The sequence below is a fragment of the Andrographis paniculata genome, unplaced genomic scaffold (genome assembly GCF_009805555.1).
Source record: "Andrographis paniculata isolate CXL003 unplaced genomic scaffold, ASM980555v1 Contig32END, whole genome shotgun sequence".
In the NCBI taxonomy this organism is placed as follows: Eukaryota; Viridiplantae; Streptophyta; class Magnoliopsida; order Lamiales; family Acanthaceae; genus Andrographis; species Andrographis paniculata.
In genome coordinates this window covers 1881288-1898336 of record NW_026137565.1, presented here as the reverse complement: position 1 = coordinate 1898336, position 17049 = coordinate 1881288, and the positions used below count along the sequence as shown (strand labels likewise).

The following is a 17049-nucleotide window of genomic DNA, read 5'->3' as shown; positions in this document are numbered from 1 at the left end:
TCATTATCTTCTTAATTTTTAGTATAACAAAATTTATTACATTTATTAAGAAATACAATTAACACACAATTATTATCTTCCCAAAGAACTCATTACCTCTAATAAGAATCATTAAAAAAAAATTATTATTTAATTAATTAGTACCCAAATTTTGAAATTTAAAATTTTTAAACTTAAATTAGCAATAATTATTTATATAAACACAATTCAAATTTATTTCAAAATATCATGTTCACCTACATATTTTTGAATTATATGTTTTTATATATTCAATTTCAATATTTACTATTTTTTTTTTAGATTTTCATATTAATATTTCTTCAACTAGTTTTTTAATCAAATTGCTTGAAATAAAATTTTTTTGGCCAATGTATTAATCCAAATTCATTTCAATCATTAAGTTTTTAAATGTCATTCATTTAACAAATTTGAATAATTTTAATATTTTAATAATAAAAAATATATATAATATTATTACAATGTATATAAATTAATATTTGTAATTAAAATATAATATTATACAATACATATTATTTATATATTACTCTCTCCGTCCCGGTTATGGTGTCCTATTTACTATAGACACGAGAATTTAGGAGAGATATAATTAGTAAATAATTAAGAATGTATCACTGAAAATTTATTGTATATCAAAAATAATTATAAATTAAGATTAAAATAACTAATTAGTCTAATTAAATTTTTTTTAAAAATGTTAAAATTTAAAATGAGACTAAAATGTATACTTCTTTTCTAAAAAGGAAAGTAACAAGATAAGTGGCACATGCGAAAATTAAAAGGTGAACACGGTAAGTGAGGCGGAGAAAATATTAAACTAAAAACATATAAAATAAATAATTATTATAAATTTTATAAAATTATAAAGGTAGTGGGGTGGAGATGGTGATGCTATAACAAATGTTAAAAATAAATAATATGAATGTTGACGTGGACATGAAAAATAAAAAATAATAATAAAATAAAGGGTAAATTGTTTTTTTAGTCCCGTAACTGGACCCCCTTATCATTTTAGTCCCATAAGTGAAGCCTGTCGCAAACTAGTCCTATAAGTGAAAAAATTTCGTTGTTTTAGTCCTCCTGCGCCGGAAACGCCCGCGTGGCTCGTCGGAGGTGACGTGTCTGCCAGGTCAGCGACACCTGGCGGACACATGGATTTTTTATTTTTATTTTTATTTTTTTAATTTTTTTTTTAAAACTTATTTTTAATTTTATTTGCATTTTTTATTTTTTTTATTTGGTCCAATTAAAAAAAATTAAAAAATTAAAAAAATAATAAAAAATTAAAAATAAATCCACATGTCCGCCAGGTATTGCTGACCTGGCGGGACACCTGGCGGACACGTCATCTCCGGCGAGCCACGCGGGCGTCTCCGGCGCCGGAGGACTAAAACAACGAAAATTTTTCACTTATGGGACTAGTTTGCGACATGCTCCACTTACGGGACTAAAATGATAAGGGGATCCAATTACGGGACTAAAATAACAGTTTACCCTAAAATAAAATAATACACAAGAGACACTTATTATAACATATGCTTATGTATTATAGTATAATAAAATTGAATATTTAAACAAGAAAAATTAAGATAGAAAATTGTATCAAAATGGTTGTAAGCAATTTTAATTTCACACACCAAACTATATACTCTCTCCGTCCCGCAGTAAGGGTGGCGTTTGCTTTTTGCACGTAGATTTTTTAATATTAGTATTATATTAAATTGTAGTAAAAAAGACAAAAATACCCCTATTAATATGGTGTAATATAAAAGTAATGGTATTTGTGTAATATATTGTAAGTTGAAAGGATATTTATTATGTGAAGTATGTAGTACAATTACTAAATTAGGAAATGGCAACCTTGTTTTGGGACGGACGAAAATGGAAAATAGTAACCTTTCAATGGGACGGAGGGAGTATTATACTCTCTTCATCCCATTTGAAATGGTCATTTGAAATTTTGTAATAGATTAATAATAGTATTTTATTGGTTAATAAAAATATGTAAGATGTTTTAACATTTTTGCCCTTTGACTTTACGTAAAATATAGTTGTATGTGTGATAGTATTTTTGTAATTTAAATAAAAATTAAAAGTATTTTGATATTATTATATGATTACTTTTACTTAAAAAAAAAAATACTTTGAAATAGAATTGACAAAAATAGTAAAAATAAGTACTTTAAATCAGAATAAATAGAATAAATATTTACAATTAATCTACAATCAATACAACCTACCTATAATCAGCTAGGTTTCCATACATAACCTTACAAGAAAATAATAAAAAGTGCATTGTTTAGAAAAAAACTTAGAAAGACTAATGTCTTTTTAGTTGTTATAGTGCATATGTAATACAAGTTAAAGGCAAATGTTATACTTATGGACATAAGCGGATTTAGAAATTCTTTTTATGGCACAATAAATAAATTAAAATATATTAATATTAATAAAATAAATTATTATTGATACTATAAAAAATAATAGTAATAAAATATTATTTTTATTTTAAATATATAAATTTTTTATTTTAATTGGATTAGATTTTAATTATTTTGGATAACGATGATATTTTAAACTTCAAATTTTAAATAGTCTGCTAAATATTTTCGATAATTGTAATATTTTAAATTTTAAGTAAGGGCACTAAAAGTTTTAAGTGATAGCACACTTATTAAATCATAAAAATATTCTTCTGGTAGGTGCGAGTCACCACTATTCTATACCTCTATCCGCCGTTGCTTATGAAGTTTACAATTGCAACCTAAAAAATTAATACTTCCTCCGTCTCATTGAAATGTTGTCATTTTTCATTTTCGTCCGTCCCAAAACAAGGTTATAATTTCTTAATTTAGTAATTGTACTACATCTCTAACATAATAAATACTCTTCCAACTTACATTATATTATATAAATGTCACTACTTTTATATTATACAATACTAATAAGGGTATTTTCGTCTTTTTCACTATAACCCATTATAATACTAATATTAAAAAATCTACATGCAAAAAGTAAACGGCAACCTTGCAACGGGACGGAAGGAGTATGTTAATCCTTGAATGCTAATTAAACAATTGAATGACTATATATATATTTGGGGCTAAATCGACTTTGCACTCGAAACACATATTCCGAGTGCTCAGATTGTGCCACGTGACGCAATGTTAAATTAGCTCATATTTGGGTTAAAAAACTAAACTCTGATAACATAACATTAGACAAAATTTGCATTTTTTTATGTTATAATTATTTTTCTTTCTTTTTTTTCTTTTATTTTTTCAACAATAAATAAGCCATCTAACATAAATCAATAGGTAAGTAAACAGAACCTGTATTAATTGTGTTTTATTGAGACTTGCACAACATGAAAAAATAAAAACTTAAAATTATATAGGTATTATTACATAATAAATTGCACTTAGAATAATCATTTGGACACACATTATTACCAAAATAATCATCAACAGACATTTTTAAGTAAATCATTGCATATACCCAAAAAAATTGTTAGTAAAACATAATTCCCTTCCAAAATCATGTCTTATCAATGTGAAAAATATTGGGAGGTGAAAATATATTCAATTCCCTTCTAAAAAATTACATAATCTCTCTCTAATCACATTTTTTCATCATTCTCTCATACACAATAAATCATAAGAGTTTAGAATTTATTGGTGCTTTTGAAAAAAAAAAAAATGCTTACCTTCAAAATAAAAAAATAAAAAAATAAAAAATTAAAGATCACAAACAATGGTTGACCTGTCTCACAGGATGCATGTGAGTGAAGACAAAAAGTGCACAGAATGATTTGTATTAATCTTTGTGTCGGCATGATTTACGGGCTGGAGTGTTACACCAGCTCCGAATCATGAGCAATATCAGGAGAAACAACCGATATACTCGCCGATGATGTAGATCCAATAACTTTTAATTCGCAAACAACAACATGAGGCGACGAGTCAGGGATATAAAAACCCCTCTATAAGGGGGAAAAACCTTATGCCGGTGCCGAAGACCAAGGGGCGAGGGACAACGTTGATTCACTTGCTTTAATTGACGACAAGCCCGTAGGAAGAAAGAGAGAAAAAAGGCATATTGTGGAAAGAAGATTGAAAAGAGAGGACAAAAAAAAAATTTAATGCAGGTGGTTTTGTATAGGTGTAATTGAAAATTATTTTAAATAAAAGATATTTTATTTTTTATTTTATTTAGACTTGGAGTTTTGAAAGTTTTGAAATTTTGAAAGTTTTAACCGTAAAAAATTAAATTTGATGTGATATTTTATATAAAAAAAAAGTATTTGATATTATATTTTTTAAGAAAAATAATTATTAATAATAAATAGTATCAAAAGCAACATAAAATGTAAATTAAATTTAATCATGTTTTAGTTATTCAGTACAGATGCTGAATTAAAACCGATAAATTTATATGAATTCAACTTTGAATATAATGAGACAAAATTGATATATATTTCTAATTGGAACCAAAATTAAATATGATCCTTTTGTAACATCAAACATTATGTGTTCCTTTTGCGTTAAATTTGGGAAACCAACTGTAGTGTTACCGTGGGCTTGTGAATGCACGCGAAACCACATTCTAGGCGACAAAACTGCAGGCTAGTGTGTAGGATTTGATCATGGTGAACCTTCCCATACCCCTTGCCATTCATGTATACGAGAAGCAGTCCATTTATACCATACGTGCATGACTGTGCACATTTACTTATATTTTGCTAGTTCTATGGTTATGGGCCGCAGTCAATTGCCAAGTCACGGGCATGACCGTGCATACTTATCTGCTTATTTCTGTTTCGGTCTTACGTAATTCTCGGACGATTTGTAATGTACTGCACGCCACCGGACGGCCTATGCGCATTACATATTTTTGTCGTTGACGCTTGTTAACTTTTGGTATTCGGCATACTCTTTCACGCCGGTTACATCTTTTTTATTATATATCAAACATAACATGCATCGAAAAAATATTTCTTCCACTTGTTCTTCCGCACGTAACTGTAGGCTACTGCCGGAATTAATTTATTTTTTTTTCTCCTTTTTTTTGTTAAAGAAGAAATAAAATTAATAAAAGAAAAACATCACAGTTCATATTTATTACATTTTTTTATATTAAATATAAATTATTTTAATAATATAAATAATTTCATCACTCCAATCATTACCTATCAAATCACTATCTAATAAAACACTCCAAAACCAAACAAAATCTGCTACACCAAAGGAACGCAGATTCTCAAAACTCTTAAAAATTTCAAATTCAAACCAATCTCAAACTCATATTAAATGAAATAGTAAATAAAGAAAAATGTAATAATAATAATAATAATAATAATAATAATATCTTTTTAACAGAAAAATGTAATATTGCATAATTTAAAAAAAAAAAAAAAAAATCTTGTATATTATAGCTCATGAAGTTTTGGTACTTAATAGAACATTAATGTCCATTCAAATTTGAAAACTTATTTTTTAACTTATACTATATATTTTAGTTTTGAGGTTTTTAAAATAAAATAATTGTGAAGTATTCAAATTTTATTAAAATCAGTATTACATGTAATATATATATATATATAAAGAAACCAAAATATTAAATAGTTCTTTAAAAATAAAGATGTAAATATATATATATATATACATATATATATTGAATTGTAATCAAATATCGAAATTGTGTATTCTTTTGAAATTTTATTTTAATTTTTATTTAAGCTTTTTGTTTAAATAATAATTTAAAATGTGATGATTTTATGAATATATATATATATATATATTTAAAATATTACAATGATTATATGTAAAATATTGAAACCAATCTTTTGGGCATGAGTTGGTCCAACACTATCTTTGGACCACAAAAATGGAATTGAGCTATCAATAACTATACTATTTATTTTGTATCCAATTAAAATTATATAATATTGTCCTAATCTAATTTATTTATTTATAATTTAACAAATAACAATCAATTTATTATTATTTTTTTATATTTACCCTACTCTTTTTGTTAATTTTAAAATAAATTTATCATAATATTTCTTTTAATTTTTTATCTATTTTATTTTAATTATAAAATATCATTATCACTCGTATTCGTAACCAACCTAAATTATTATTTTCCGGAGAGATATAATATATATATTGTCCTAATCACATCACAACCAACAAATTAAAGTAATAATAATAAATATAAATAATTTCAATATAAGACAACGAGGTCCTGTATTGTCAGTTGTGGGCTCTAAAACTATGTACTTTCTTCGTTTCGAAATTAAGTATCAATTTGCTTTTTACATGTAGTTTTAAAAATATTAGTATTATATTGGAATATAGTAGGAATAAAGTAAAAATGACTAAAATAACCTTATTAGTATATGTGATATAAAGGTAATGACATTTGTGTAATATATTGTAAGTTATAAAGGTATTTGTAATGTTAGGTATAAAGTACAGTTACTAAAAAAAATGAATATTTTGTTATGAGACGGACTAAAATAAAAAAATTGATACTTTGTTATGGGACGGTGAGAGTATTATATTTGCAATTGGGTCCCTCAAATAATTCGAAATTATGGATAAAAGAATAATATGATGTGGATGTAAGCAACATTAATTTGATGCACTTGAACAATATTATAAGGAGGTGTCGTGTGCTGCGGTGTGTCTTTTTGTTTTGGCTGTCCTTGTCTTTTTCTTTTTTATTTTTCTTCTTTTCTAAGTGGCTATGCTTTGTCCAACGCGAATTTTTTGTTTCATTATTTTATTTTTTTTATTGGGAAAAATGGTTCATAATCTACATATAATTTAAAATATTTTTATCATTTTTCTTACGTGTTGAGATATTTCTGATTATTAGTTTTAGATTTAGTAAATTTATATTTATATTTGATCTTGTCCATAAATCTTAGATTTGAGTTTATCGAGTCTGTTTTGTATTGTCTATATATAGATTCCTTATTTTGATGATCAATAAGATAATATCATTATTTTTCCCCAAAATTTCTAATATGGTATCAGAGCCTATTTTTTTTATGCTGTAGATACAGCCTACCAATCTGTGTTTCTCCGGGTACATTCAACTTGGATTGTACCCGGAGGTCTTGTGATTTTGAGATCATGTCTTTACAAGTCTGTTTTTGTGCAAATTTGTCTCATTTGCGATTTCTCATCTATCCGTTGTCTGTCTGTTCCTGCATACAATTTGAAACCTGTCTGCGATTTGTCATATGTTATGTATGTGGCCTGCGTGCGATCTGAAAGTTTTCGGCTCCGGTGGAGAGTCATCTCGTTTTCGGCTCCGGTGGAGAGTCATCTCGTTTTCGGCTCTAGTGGAGAGTCATCTCGTTTTCGGCTCTGGTGGAGAGTTATGTCGTTTTAGGCTCCGGTGGAGTCAAGTCGTTTTAGGCCTCGGTGGAGTCATGTCATTTTAGGCTCCGGTGGAGTCATCTCGTTTTCGACTCTGGTGGATTCATGTCGTTTTCGGCTCTGGTGGAGTCATGTTGTTTTCGGCTCCAGTGGAGTCATGTGGTTTTCGGCTCAGGTGGAGTCATCTCGTTTTCGACTTTGGTGGAGTCATCTCGTTTTCGGCTCCGGTGGAGTCATGTGGTTTTCGGCTCCGGTGGAGAGTCATCTCGTTTTCGGCCCGATGGAGTCATCTTGTTTTCGGCTCCGGTGAAGTCATCTCGTTTTCGACTCCAGCTGACAGTTATCTAGTTTTTGGCTCCAGTGGAGTCATGTCGTTTTTGCTCCGATGGAGTCATCTCGTTTTTTGCGTTTATGTTCAACTTTCTTATCAAACTCAAGTTGGTTTATGTTATACCATTTTAGTTTGAGGGGATGTTAAGATATTTTAGATATTCAATTTTAAATTTAGTATATTTATATTTAGATTTGGTCTTATCCATAAATTAGATTACTTAGATTTGAGTCTATCAAATCGGTTTTGTATTGCCTATATATAGACCCCTTATTTTGATTATTAAAAAGACAATTTCATTATTTTCCCCCAAAATTTCTAACATGGTATCAGAACCTGTTCTTCTCATGTCGTAGATATAGCCTATAAACCTGCGTTTATCTGGGTATATTCAACCTAGATTATACTCGGAGGTTTTGTGATTTTGAGATCATGCCTTTGCAAGTCTGTCTTTTAGCAAATCTGTCTCGTCTGCGATCTGTCATCTATCCGCGGCCTGTCTGTTCCTATATGCAATCTGAAATCTGTCTGCGATCTGTCATCTGTCTTGTCTGTTGCCTGCGTGCGATCTGTTTAGCTTTTGCGATTTATCTCGTTTTCGGCCGCGGTGAGAGTCCTGTCGTTTTCGGTGGAATCATGTCGTTTTCGGCTACAGTGGAGAGTCAACTCGTTCTCGGCTCCGGTGGAGTCATGTCGTTTTCGGCTCCCGTGGAGTCATGTCACTTCGGTGGAGTCATTTCGTTTTCGGCTCTAGTGGAGAGTTATCTCGTTTTTTACTCTGGTGGAGAGTCATTTCGTTTTCGGCTCTAGTGGAGAGTTATCTCGTTTTTTACTCTGGTGGAGAGTCATTTCGTTTTCGGCTCTGGTGGAGAGTCATCTCGTTTTCAACTCTGGTGGAGAGTCATTTCGTTTTCGGCTCCGGTGGAGTTATGTTTTTTAGGTTCCGGTGGAATTATCTCGTTTTCGGATCTAGTGGAGAGCCATCTCGTTTTGTTTTTTTGCTCCAGAGTGGAAAGTCATTTCATTTTTTTGCTTCGGTTGAAAGTCAACTGTTATTTTTATTTATGTTTTTTATTGCTTTTATATTCAACTTTCTTATCAAACTCAAGTTGGTTTCTGTTATACCACTTGAGTTTGAGGGGTTATGTTGATATATTTTAAAAATTCAGTTTTAGATTTAGTAGATTTATACGTAGATTTGATCTTATTCATAGATTAGATTACTTTGATTTATATCAATAAGATCATATCATTATTTTCCCCTAAAATTCTAACATTAGACAAAATTGTCTATAATAGCACTTCCTTATACTTTAAAATATTATACGTTAAATTCCACTGTGGTTTTAAAACTCAGCATAAATATCTACTTTACTTTAAAAAATTGTATAACGCCCCTTTATACTTTAAAAAATATTGCATAAAACCCTATGTCATGCAAAACATACCGATAGAAAATCACCTTCTCATCACACAATGGAGTTTTCATTATGGTGGAGTTTCATGCAACGTTTTTCAAAGTATAAGGGGGTGTAATGCAATTTTTAAAGTACAGAGAAATTTTAAACTGAATTTCGAAACCATAGGGAAGTTATGAACAATTTTATCTTTTTCTTATAATTTAAAAATTACATAATATTTCTTTGTGTTTTAAAAATATTGCACAAAATCTCATTTTCAGAGGTTTTTGTGCAATATATATTTTTTAAAAAGACCATGGAATCTCATATAATTTTTAAAAAAATTTGTATAATATTTTCCAAAATATGAGACAGCTCCATGTAATTTTTAAATTATAGGGGAGAATAATACAATTTTTTCAAACCACAAGTTGGTAATAAACAATTTTACATTTTTATTATTCATATGCAAACAATAATTTGACTCCAAGTTATGCTTTAAACAAAAATAATACTCCATCCGTCCTAACTGAAAGATACCTTTTTACTATTTTCATCTATCATACTTAAAATATTTATTTCTTTTATAATAAAAGTAATCATACACACTAATACAAAAAAAAAAAAACTTTTAATTTTTACATAAATTATAAATATATTATTATATATAATATAAATGATAAACATATCAAAATTAAGTTAATTAGTTATATTAATCTTAATATATAATTATTTTTATTATAAAATAATTATTTTTACTGTTTTTAGTAAAAATAATTATTTTAACTACTATATTATTTATTAATTATACTACTTTTAAATTCTCATACGTAAGAAGAAAAAGATATGATACCTGGACTGAAGGAATATTAATTTAAATTGATGTTTTAATATAGTAATATTTTATATAAAATATAATGCTCCATTCGTTCTATATTTATTTATCAGTTTATTTTTTAACAAATTTTTAGAATTATTAGTATTTTCTTCGTTTCAATACATGCTTTAGGTAGATAGTACAAAAAATGAAACAGATACTTTTATTATGAAACAGATACTTTTATTATGAAACAGACTAAATAAAAATAAAAAAATAAATAGATTGCTAAGTTAAAAATACTATAATTTTTTTCAGATAAAAAAAAAAAGTACTATAATTTTTTTAAAAAAAATAAGATACAGAATATTAATTTTAATTTTAAATATTAGAAGATCATATCCTAAAAACTCCGAATTTCGTACTACAGCATTACATTTCAAACAGATCATATATATATACACATAAATATAAATATAGTAACGATTTATATACTCTCATTTTGGTGTGTTCACCTTCAAGCAGCAAAACCTAAGCACCATTCCTCTCTCTCTCTTAATGCATACCTTCACCTTCACCACCACCGATTGTCCACTCTCTCCTTCCCTGCGCATACTCATCTAGGTACCGGAAATCGGCGAGTTCCGAGTCGGGGCAGGCAGGTTCATGTGGGCTTCAAAACCCTAATCGTGCTCAAGATTTGGGGACGGTAGGGTAGGGTAGGGTTAGGTGTGGGGGTGAAATTTTCTTACGATTGGGTGCGCCTTTTGTGTTTTCGTTGATTATGGAGGGATCTGGCCGACGGGACCTCAACGACTTCGCCGACCCATCGAGCAGCTTGATTTCAGGTTTGCAGCTCATTTCCGTGTTGATTTTTTCGTTTTGTTTTGAGGATTCGATCTGTGCAGAGGGTAACTAATAATTTGTGTTCGTTTCCGGAGTTAAAGACTCCAAGCTCGCTTCTGTTTACGGTTTGTAAACTCACTTTGTTTTTGTTGGATCGTTCATTGCAGACAGCTCGCTATTCGATACATCTCAATATGCCTTTTCGGGAAGGATATAGTGGATGAAGTGGAACTGGGGGGTCTGGAAGAAGAATATGAGACTGCTCCTGTAATTGGGGGTAGTTTCGGAGTGGAAGATGAGCTGAATGAGTATCGCTTGTTCGAAAAAGATGAGGTATTATTCATTTTATTTTATTTTATTTTAATTTTTGGTATAGAAATTTCTTGATTGTTTAGATTTTAGATAATTGTATGATTTGGAAGCTTTTAGTGCTCTCTGTAGTTTGGTTGGCCTTATACGACTTGCAGCTTTTTGATGGATGAATACGAGGCCAATATCTGGGAATTGTACTCGATAGATTCCTTTTCAATTCTCTATGTAAGGTTCATAAATCTGAATCTCTTGCTCTATTGTTACTTTAAATTTGATTGGTTCCACAGTAGTAGACCGTCAGAGAGCCAGTGATTGTGTTTGGGTGGATTTGAAGGGAAAAAGAGAACACTGTGGTTCGTGTTTGTAGGTGTTTTGGGGTGTTTGGATTTGAGACTTTTTAATGGAATTGATTACATTGGTCTATAGTGAATAGATGATGATGAAAACACAAACAAACACACTCTAAAAAACTCAAAATACACTAATCACTGGTTTCAAAGATTTAACATTTTTTTTCTCTCCGTACACAAGTTGTAAAGCTTCACATTTTAATTATTATTCATACGAGCAATCGTATCAATCCTTTTGGCAATACTATATATCAAATTACCCACACACACACACACCACAAAAAGCAACTTCACTATCGTTCAGTGTTGAAATCAATAAAAAAAAAATTGCAGTATTTTACAATTGCTGTGGTTATATTCGGCCTTAAGGTCTTTAGTGATGATCCTTTATGTTCACTTTCTACTTATTGCAGACATTATCTCTGTGTAGGGTGTCCCAAAAGTTGTGCTCTTTACTTGTTATCTGAAGTTGATGTCTGTTTTGAAGTTATTGTCAACCTAATTGTTTTTAATTGAATATGAGCATGAATCATTTGGATGTTTACTGTGGTTTTTGTTTCTTTCTCTAGGATTCTGGGGTGGGGTCCATGTCTGATATAGATGACCTGGCAACTACATTTGCAAAGGTGAGTTGTGTTCCGATTATATAGTTCTTGCTGCTTATTGTTTGTGTGTGCAATAAGAATGATTTCTTCCTCAAGTTGTCCTTTGTGTTATATAATCTTATAATCGTGGCTTATGTTAGATTTAAATGTAACTTTTGTTTTGGGATCAATGGGCTCCTCTTCGTTTGTTGAAACTACTTGATTCCGGAGATGTTTGTGTTTGTTTATGATGATTGACTCTATTAGCGAGATTTCCTTAATACCAACCCACATTAGAACTCCTTTGGTAGCTTGGTGCTGCTTATGAGAAGGAAACCGAACCTCTCCTCCTCTCTTACTGATAATCATATGGATATTTTAATTTCAAAGTAACAGTCAGAATCATTGGAATATTCCTAAGATTATTATTATTATTATTATTATTATTATTATTATTATTATTATTATTTTCGGAAGTAACCACCCTGTACATATGTCATATATATATATATACTCTTTTATAAGCCTGAAGGGATCTTAGGAAAATCCTTGTTGTTTAATACTCTCAGCATAATCGGCTAGCAAACTGTAAGTAATTAAATCCACTGGAAGACAAGAGCACCGGTGATTTAAGAAAGTGAAGAAAAGAGAAATTAAACCTGCCATAATGCAATTCAACTAATCAATTCTCTGTAAATACAATGTTATGCTCTGATCTTGACAGTAGTCTTCCATTTGACCGATAGTGCTGATCATTCGTAATCCGTGAGGTGCTGAAATGATGTTGTGAAGTGCTGAAATGAGTTGTAGGTCTAATAGTTGCCAATAACTTGTGGTGAAAGTGCCCGTCTTTGAACTCCTGGATGCATCCTGTTCTTGCTACTCATTCATTTCTTGCTTAATTTTTATGGTTGTTTTATTCATTTTATTGTGTAGTTGAACAAGACTGTTTCTGGACCAAGGCATCCTGGAGTTATTGGTGATCGATCTAGATCCTTTTCAAGAGAAAGTGAGTTCTTATTATTTTGATAGTTATGAATTGAATATTTCCTTTGGGCCTAGATCTTTGACATAAATTTGCTGATTGCTGAAACTTATATTTAGCTTAGAAATTGTTTGACTGGTGCCTACCTTTGTGTGTGTGTGTTTGCATCTGCAATACGTGGAGCAAAGGGTCAAACTGTTTCATACTTTTGTATTATGTAGTGCTGGAGATTTCTTTAATGATTGAGTGTATATCTTAGTAATATGTAATGTAAAATTTGGCTCTTATATGTAAAAACAGACACAAGCTTCAAAGTATATGCTAATTACCTCGATGATTTTGATATTACAATAGCTTATCTTCGATTTTGTCTTGTGGTGGCACTTCAGGTTCATCAGCTACAGACCGAGCACGGGACGCTGATTTCATTGATTGGATTGACCGTCGCAACTCTGACTTGGAGTGCTATGAAGAAAATAAGAGATGGCCATCACAATCCCCCCTTTCTTCTATGTATCTTCCAGAATCAAAACCATTATACAGAACATCCTCTTATCCTGAGCAGCAGCAGCCTCTGCAACGCTTTAATAGTGAACCTATATTAGTTCCAGAGTCACCATTTACCTCTTTCCCTGCACCAGGATCCCCACAAGCTTCACCAAATCATCCTCGGCTGAATTTGTCCTCTCTTTCTGGTGGGCTGCAATTTGGATATTCTGTATCCAACAACGCTCAGTCTTCTAGTTCCTCGATCCATTTATCTGGGTTGCAGCGTGGGCTTCATTACAACACAAACATGCCGCATTTAACCTTGCCAAATATTTCTCATCACAATCGACTGCAGAATCGATGGAGCAGTCATGCAGGTGTTCTTCATGCTGATCATCCTCTCTTAAACAATGTATTGCAGCATCAGTATCAAAGTGGGCTGTTACCTATGCAGCTGCAGTCCCCTCATCAGCAGAGAGGGCATCTTTCATTTCAACCGTCATTAGCTCATTTTTCAACAATTCAGCCGAATATATACAGTACTTTTCCTTCTCCTTCTCAATTGAGCAAGTATGGATTGACAGACAGAAGGGAGTCAAAATCTAAGTTGGCAAAAGGTAAACATTCTGTTCGATTTGCCCACCATGGGTCTGATGCTAGCAGCCACAAGAGTGAAAGCAATTTACCGAAATTCAGATCAAAGTACATGACATCAGAAGAAATAGAGAATATTCTTAAGCTGCAGCATGCTGCGACCACCCATGGTAATGATCCCTATTTAGATGATTATTATCACCAAGCTCGTCTTGCAAAGAAATCTGTCGAAACAAGGACTATGTATCGATTTTGCCCTCCTCAGCACAAGGAGCAATCTTCTATGTCCCGAAATAGCACCGACACACAACCACATCTTCAGATTGATGGTCATGGAAAGGTTTGTTTTTCTTCAGTTCGTAGGCCACAGCCTCTTCTTGAACTTGATCTTCCTCCGTCTGCTTGTGGAGAGGGCAATACCGAACAGAAATCCTCTGAGAAGCCTTTGGAGAATGAGCCAATGTTTGCAGCCAGGGTGATGGTTGAGGATGCACATTGTCTTCTCCTGCAAGTGGATGACATTGATCGGCTGCTACAGTGTACTCAATCTCAGGATGGCGGAAGCCAGCTTAAGCAGAAGCGTATTGTTCTGTTAGAAGGTTTAGCTGCCTCTCTTCAGTTGGTCGACCCTCTTGGGAAAGGTAAGAATGCTGTGGCGTTGTCTCCTAAGGATGACATGGTGTTCTTGAGGGTGTCCTCCTTACCCAAAGGCCGGAAGCTCATCTCCAGGTTTCTTCAGCTTCTTGCACCTGGAAGTGAGCTTACTCGAATAGTGTGTATGGCCATCTTCCGCCATTTAAGATATCTGTTTGGGGGCTTACCGTCAGACCTGGAAGCAGCTGGGACAGTTAAGGATCTCGCCAAAACAGTGTCACTATGTGTTAACAGCATGGATCCTAATTCACTAAGTGCCTGTCTTGCTGCTGTTGTTTGTTCTTCTGAACAGCCGCCTCTTCGCCCTCTAGGTAGTCCTGCTGGAGATGGTGCATCAGTCATCTTGAAGTCCGTGTTAGAAAGAGCAACTAATATATTAAGCGACCCTCAATTTTCCAACAACTTTTCTATTCGAAACCCCACTCTCTGGCAGGCGTCATTCAATGCCTTTTTCAGTCTTCTGACCAAGTATTGTGTGAGTAAATATGACAGCATATTGCAATCTTTAATTGCTCAAAATGCTTCAGAGGCAATCAGTTCTGAGGCTGCGAGAGCCATCAGCCGGGAGATGCCTGTTGAACTTCTACGTGCTAGTCTGCCACACACTGATGAGGGTCAGAAGAAACTGTTACTCAATTTCGCTCAGCGATCCATGCTTGTTACCAGATTCAATGCTCGTGGTGGAAATAGTGGACAAATAAATCCGGATTCTGTCCGAGGCTGAATCAGTATGCCATACAGAAGCTCCGAATTGTGAATGCTCTTTGCTGGAAGATGCGATGCTGCCATGGCTACTGCCTCTTGCTTGTGATGAATGAGGCATGGAAAAGGGCACATGCGTACTTTGGGCTGAATTTTTTGATGCCCTGCAGTTCTACGGTACCAAAGTTGAAGGTCTCGTACCTTCCTTCCTACCTACACTTTTTACGCCCACCCTCCTCCCCTTTGGTTGGTGGAAGGGCTTGCTGCTTTTATTGCTTGTTTTCTTAAGTATACTTTTCTTACATTAACTGTGTATTTATGCCTGAAGCTCTCAAATGCTTTTTAACTAGAGGGCTTTATTCTGACACCACTTTGGTAATTGCTGGATGAAATCTGTTTTTCGACTGTAAAGGTGAGATGTACAGGTGAGCCCCAAGGTTTTTCTGACAATCTTGATGTTTCCCCTCGTACTTGGCTTCATTGTCTGTCGAAATTAGGAACTTGTTCGTCTGTGTAAGTGATGGTAGGGGCAGTAGTTCAATCCTGGAGCTGCAGTCACAGTAGGGGTGGAGGGTTGTATTGTTTTTAATTTTTTACAACATTTTTGGTCCCAGTAGCCGATTTTTTCAGTGCGTGCTGGTACAGTAATGTCTTGAATTTCTTTTGGCGGTTGCTGTAATCCTCGAGGATTATATTAGCCTTTTAGTACGGTTTTACCTGGTAGATTGAAGCACTTATTTAGGGTTTAGTTTAACCAAAGTGAGACGATGGAAGTTGATTCTTATGAAACTTGAGCTGTGTTGGCTATTATCAAATGGAATACTCTGTGATATGATACTTTAAGCTAGTTGGTTCCATTCATTGTTAATGGATGTGAATGATCTTTTTTATTCGATATCACCGTAGATGTTTTTATCTTGTCGGGAACTCTAGCAGCAGTGGATATGGTGTTCTGGTTATATGCTTTTTCTTCTTGTTATATTGTTTCCTTGTCTTGACCGGACCATGTTCGATTTGTTCGATACCTGCAAGATTAAGGTCTATCGACATTTTTCGATAATGGGATATGTACAATACATTATTTACTTGAATTCCATCAATGGTAGTGAGAGAGGAGAGGTTGATGATGATGAGTCGTATCTTAGAAATCAATTTTGAACTTTATATTGTATCGAAATCTTTTGCATGAAAGCATTATCGATATATAAAAAAGTTGATATGACGGATATATATATATATATATATACACACAAGTAAAGTACCAAAAAATTATAGTTAAAAAATAAGGATAATAAAATATTGACAAATAGTATGGAGTGATAGACGGTTGCATAAGAAATAAATGCGAATACAAATTTGATTTAGATTTAAAATTCTATTTTATGTTTAAATTTTTTTAAATAATATAATTAATATTGTATAAAAATATAAATAAAATTATAATAATTATTAAAATATTCAGGTTCGAATTCGGGTTTGGAGAATGGTGGGTTTTTAGTCAAAATTCGTAACCCGTCCCGAACCAATTTTTTTAGACCCGAATTCGTCCCATTAAAATCGGATCCGGGCTAACCCG

The 17049-nt window shown here is 32.2% G+C and overlaps 1 protein-coding gene across 5 annotated transcripts; it reads left to right on the top strand.

Moving 5' to 3' along the window:
- The first annotated feature begins 10434 nt into the window (after positions 1–10434).
- LOC127247530 (protein PAT1 homolog 1-like) lies at positions 10435–16391 on the top strand. 5 transcript variants are annotated; one of them, XM_051269402.1, is made up of 6 exons: positions 10435–10805; positions 10971–11136; positions 11245–11340; positions 12035–12091; positions 12986–13058; positions 13424–16391. In XM_051269402.1, the coding sequence occupies exons 3-6, from the start codon at positions 11278–11280 to the stop codon at positions 15493–15495; spliced, it is 2265 nt and encodes a 754-aa protein (XP_051125359.1). In that variant the 5' UTR covers positions 10435–10805; positions 10971–11136; positions 11245–11277; the 3' UTR covers positions 15496–16391. The 5 variants fall into 5 exon arrangements, with proteins under 5 accessions (XP_051125359.1, XP_051125358.1, XP_051125360.1 ...); XM_051269401.1 differs by having other exon boundaries at positions 11233–11340; XM_051269403.1 differs by lacking the exon at positions 11245–11340.
- The last annotated feature ends 658 nt before the right edge of the window (positions 16392–17049 follow it).

Coding starts and splice junctions, on each gene's coding strand:
- LOC127247530 (XM_051269402.1), top strand. CDS start 11,278: ATGGATGAATACGAGGCCAATATCTGGGAATTGTACTCGATAGATTCC. Junction 11,341..12,034: donor ATTCCTTTTCAATTCTCTAT/GTAAGGTTCATA, acceptor TTCTTTCTCTAG/GATTCTGGGGTGGGGTCCAT. Junction 12,092..12,985: donor TGGCAACTACATTTGCAAAG/GTGAGTTGTGTT, acceptor TTTATTGTGTAG/TTGAACAAGACTGTTTCTGG.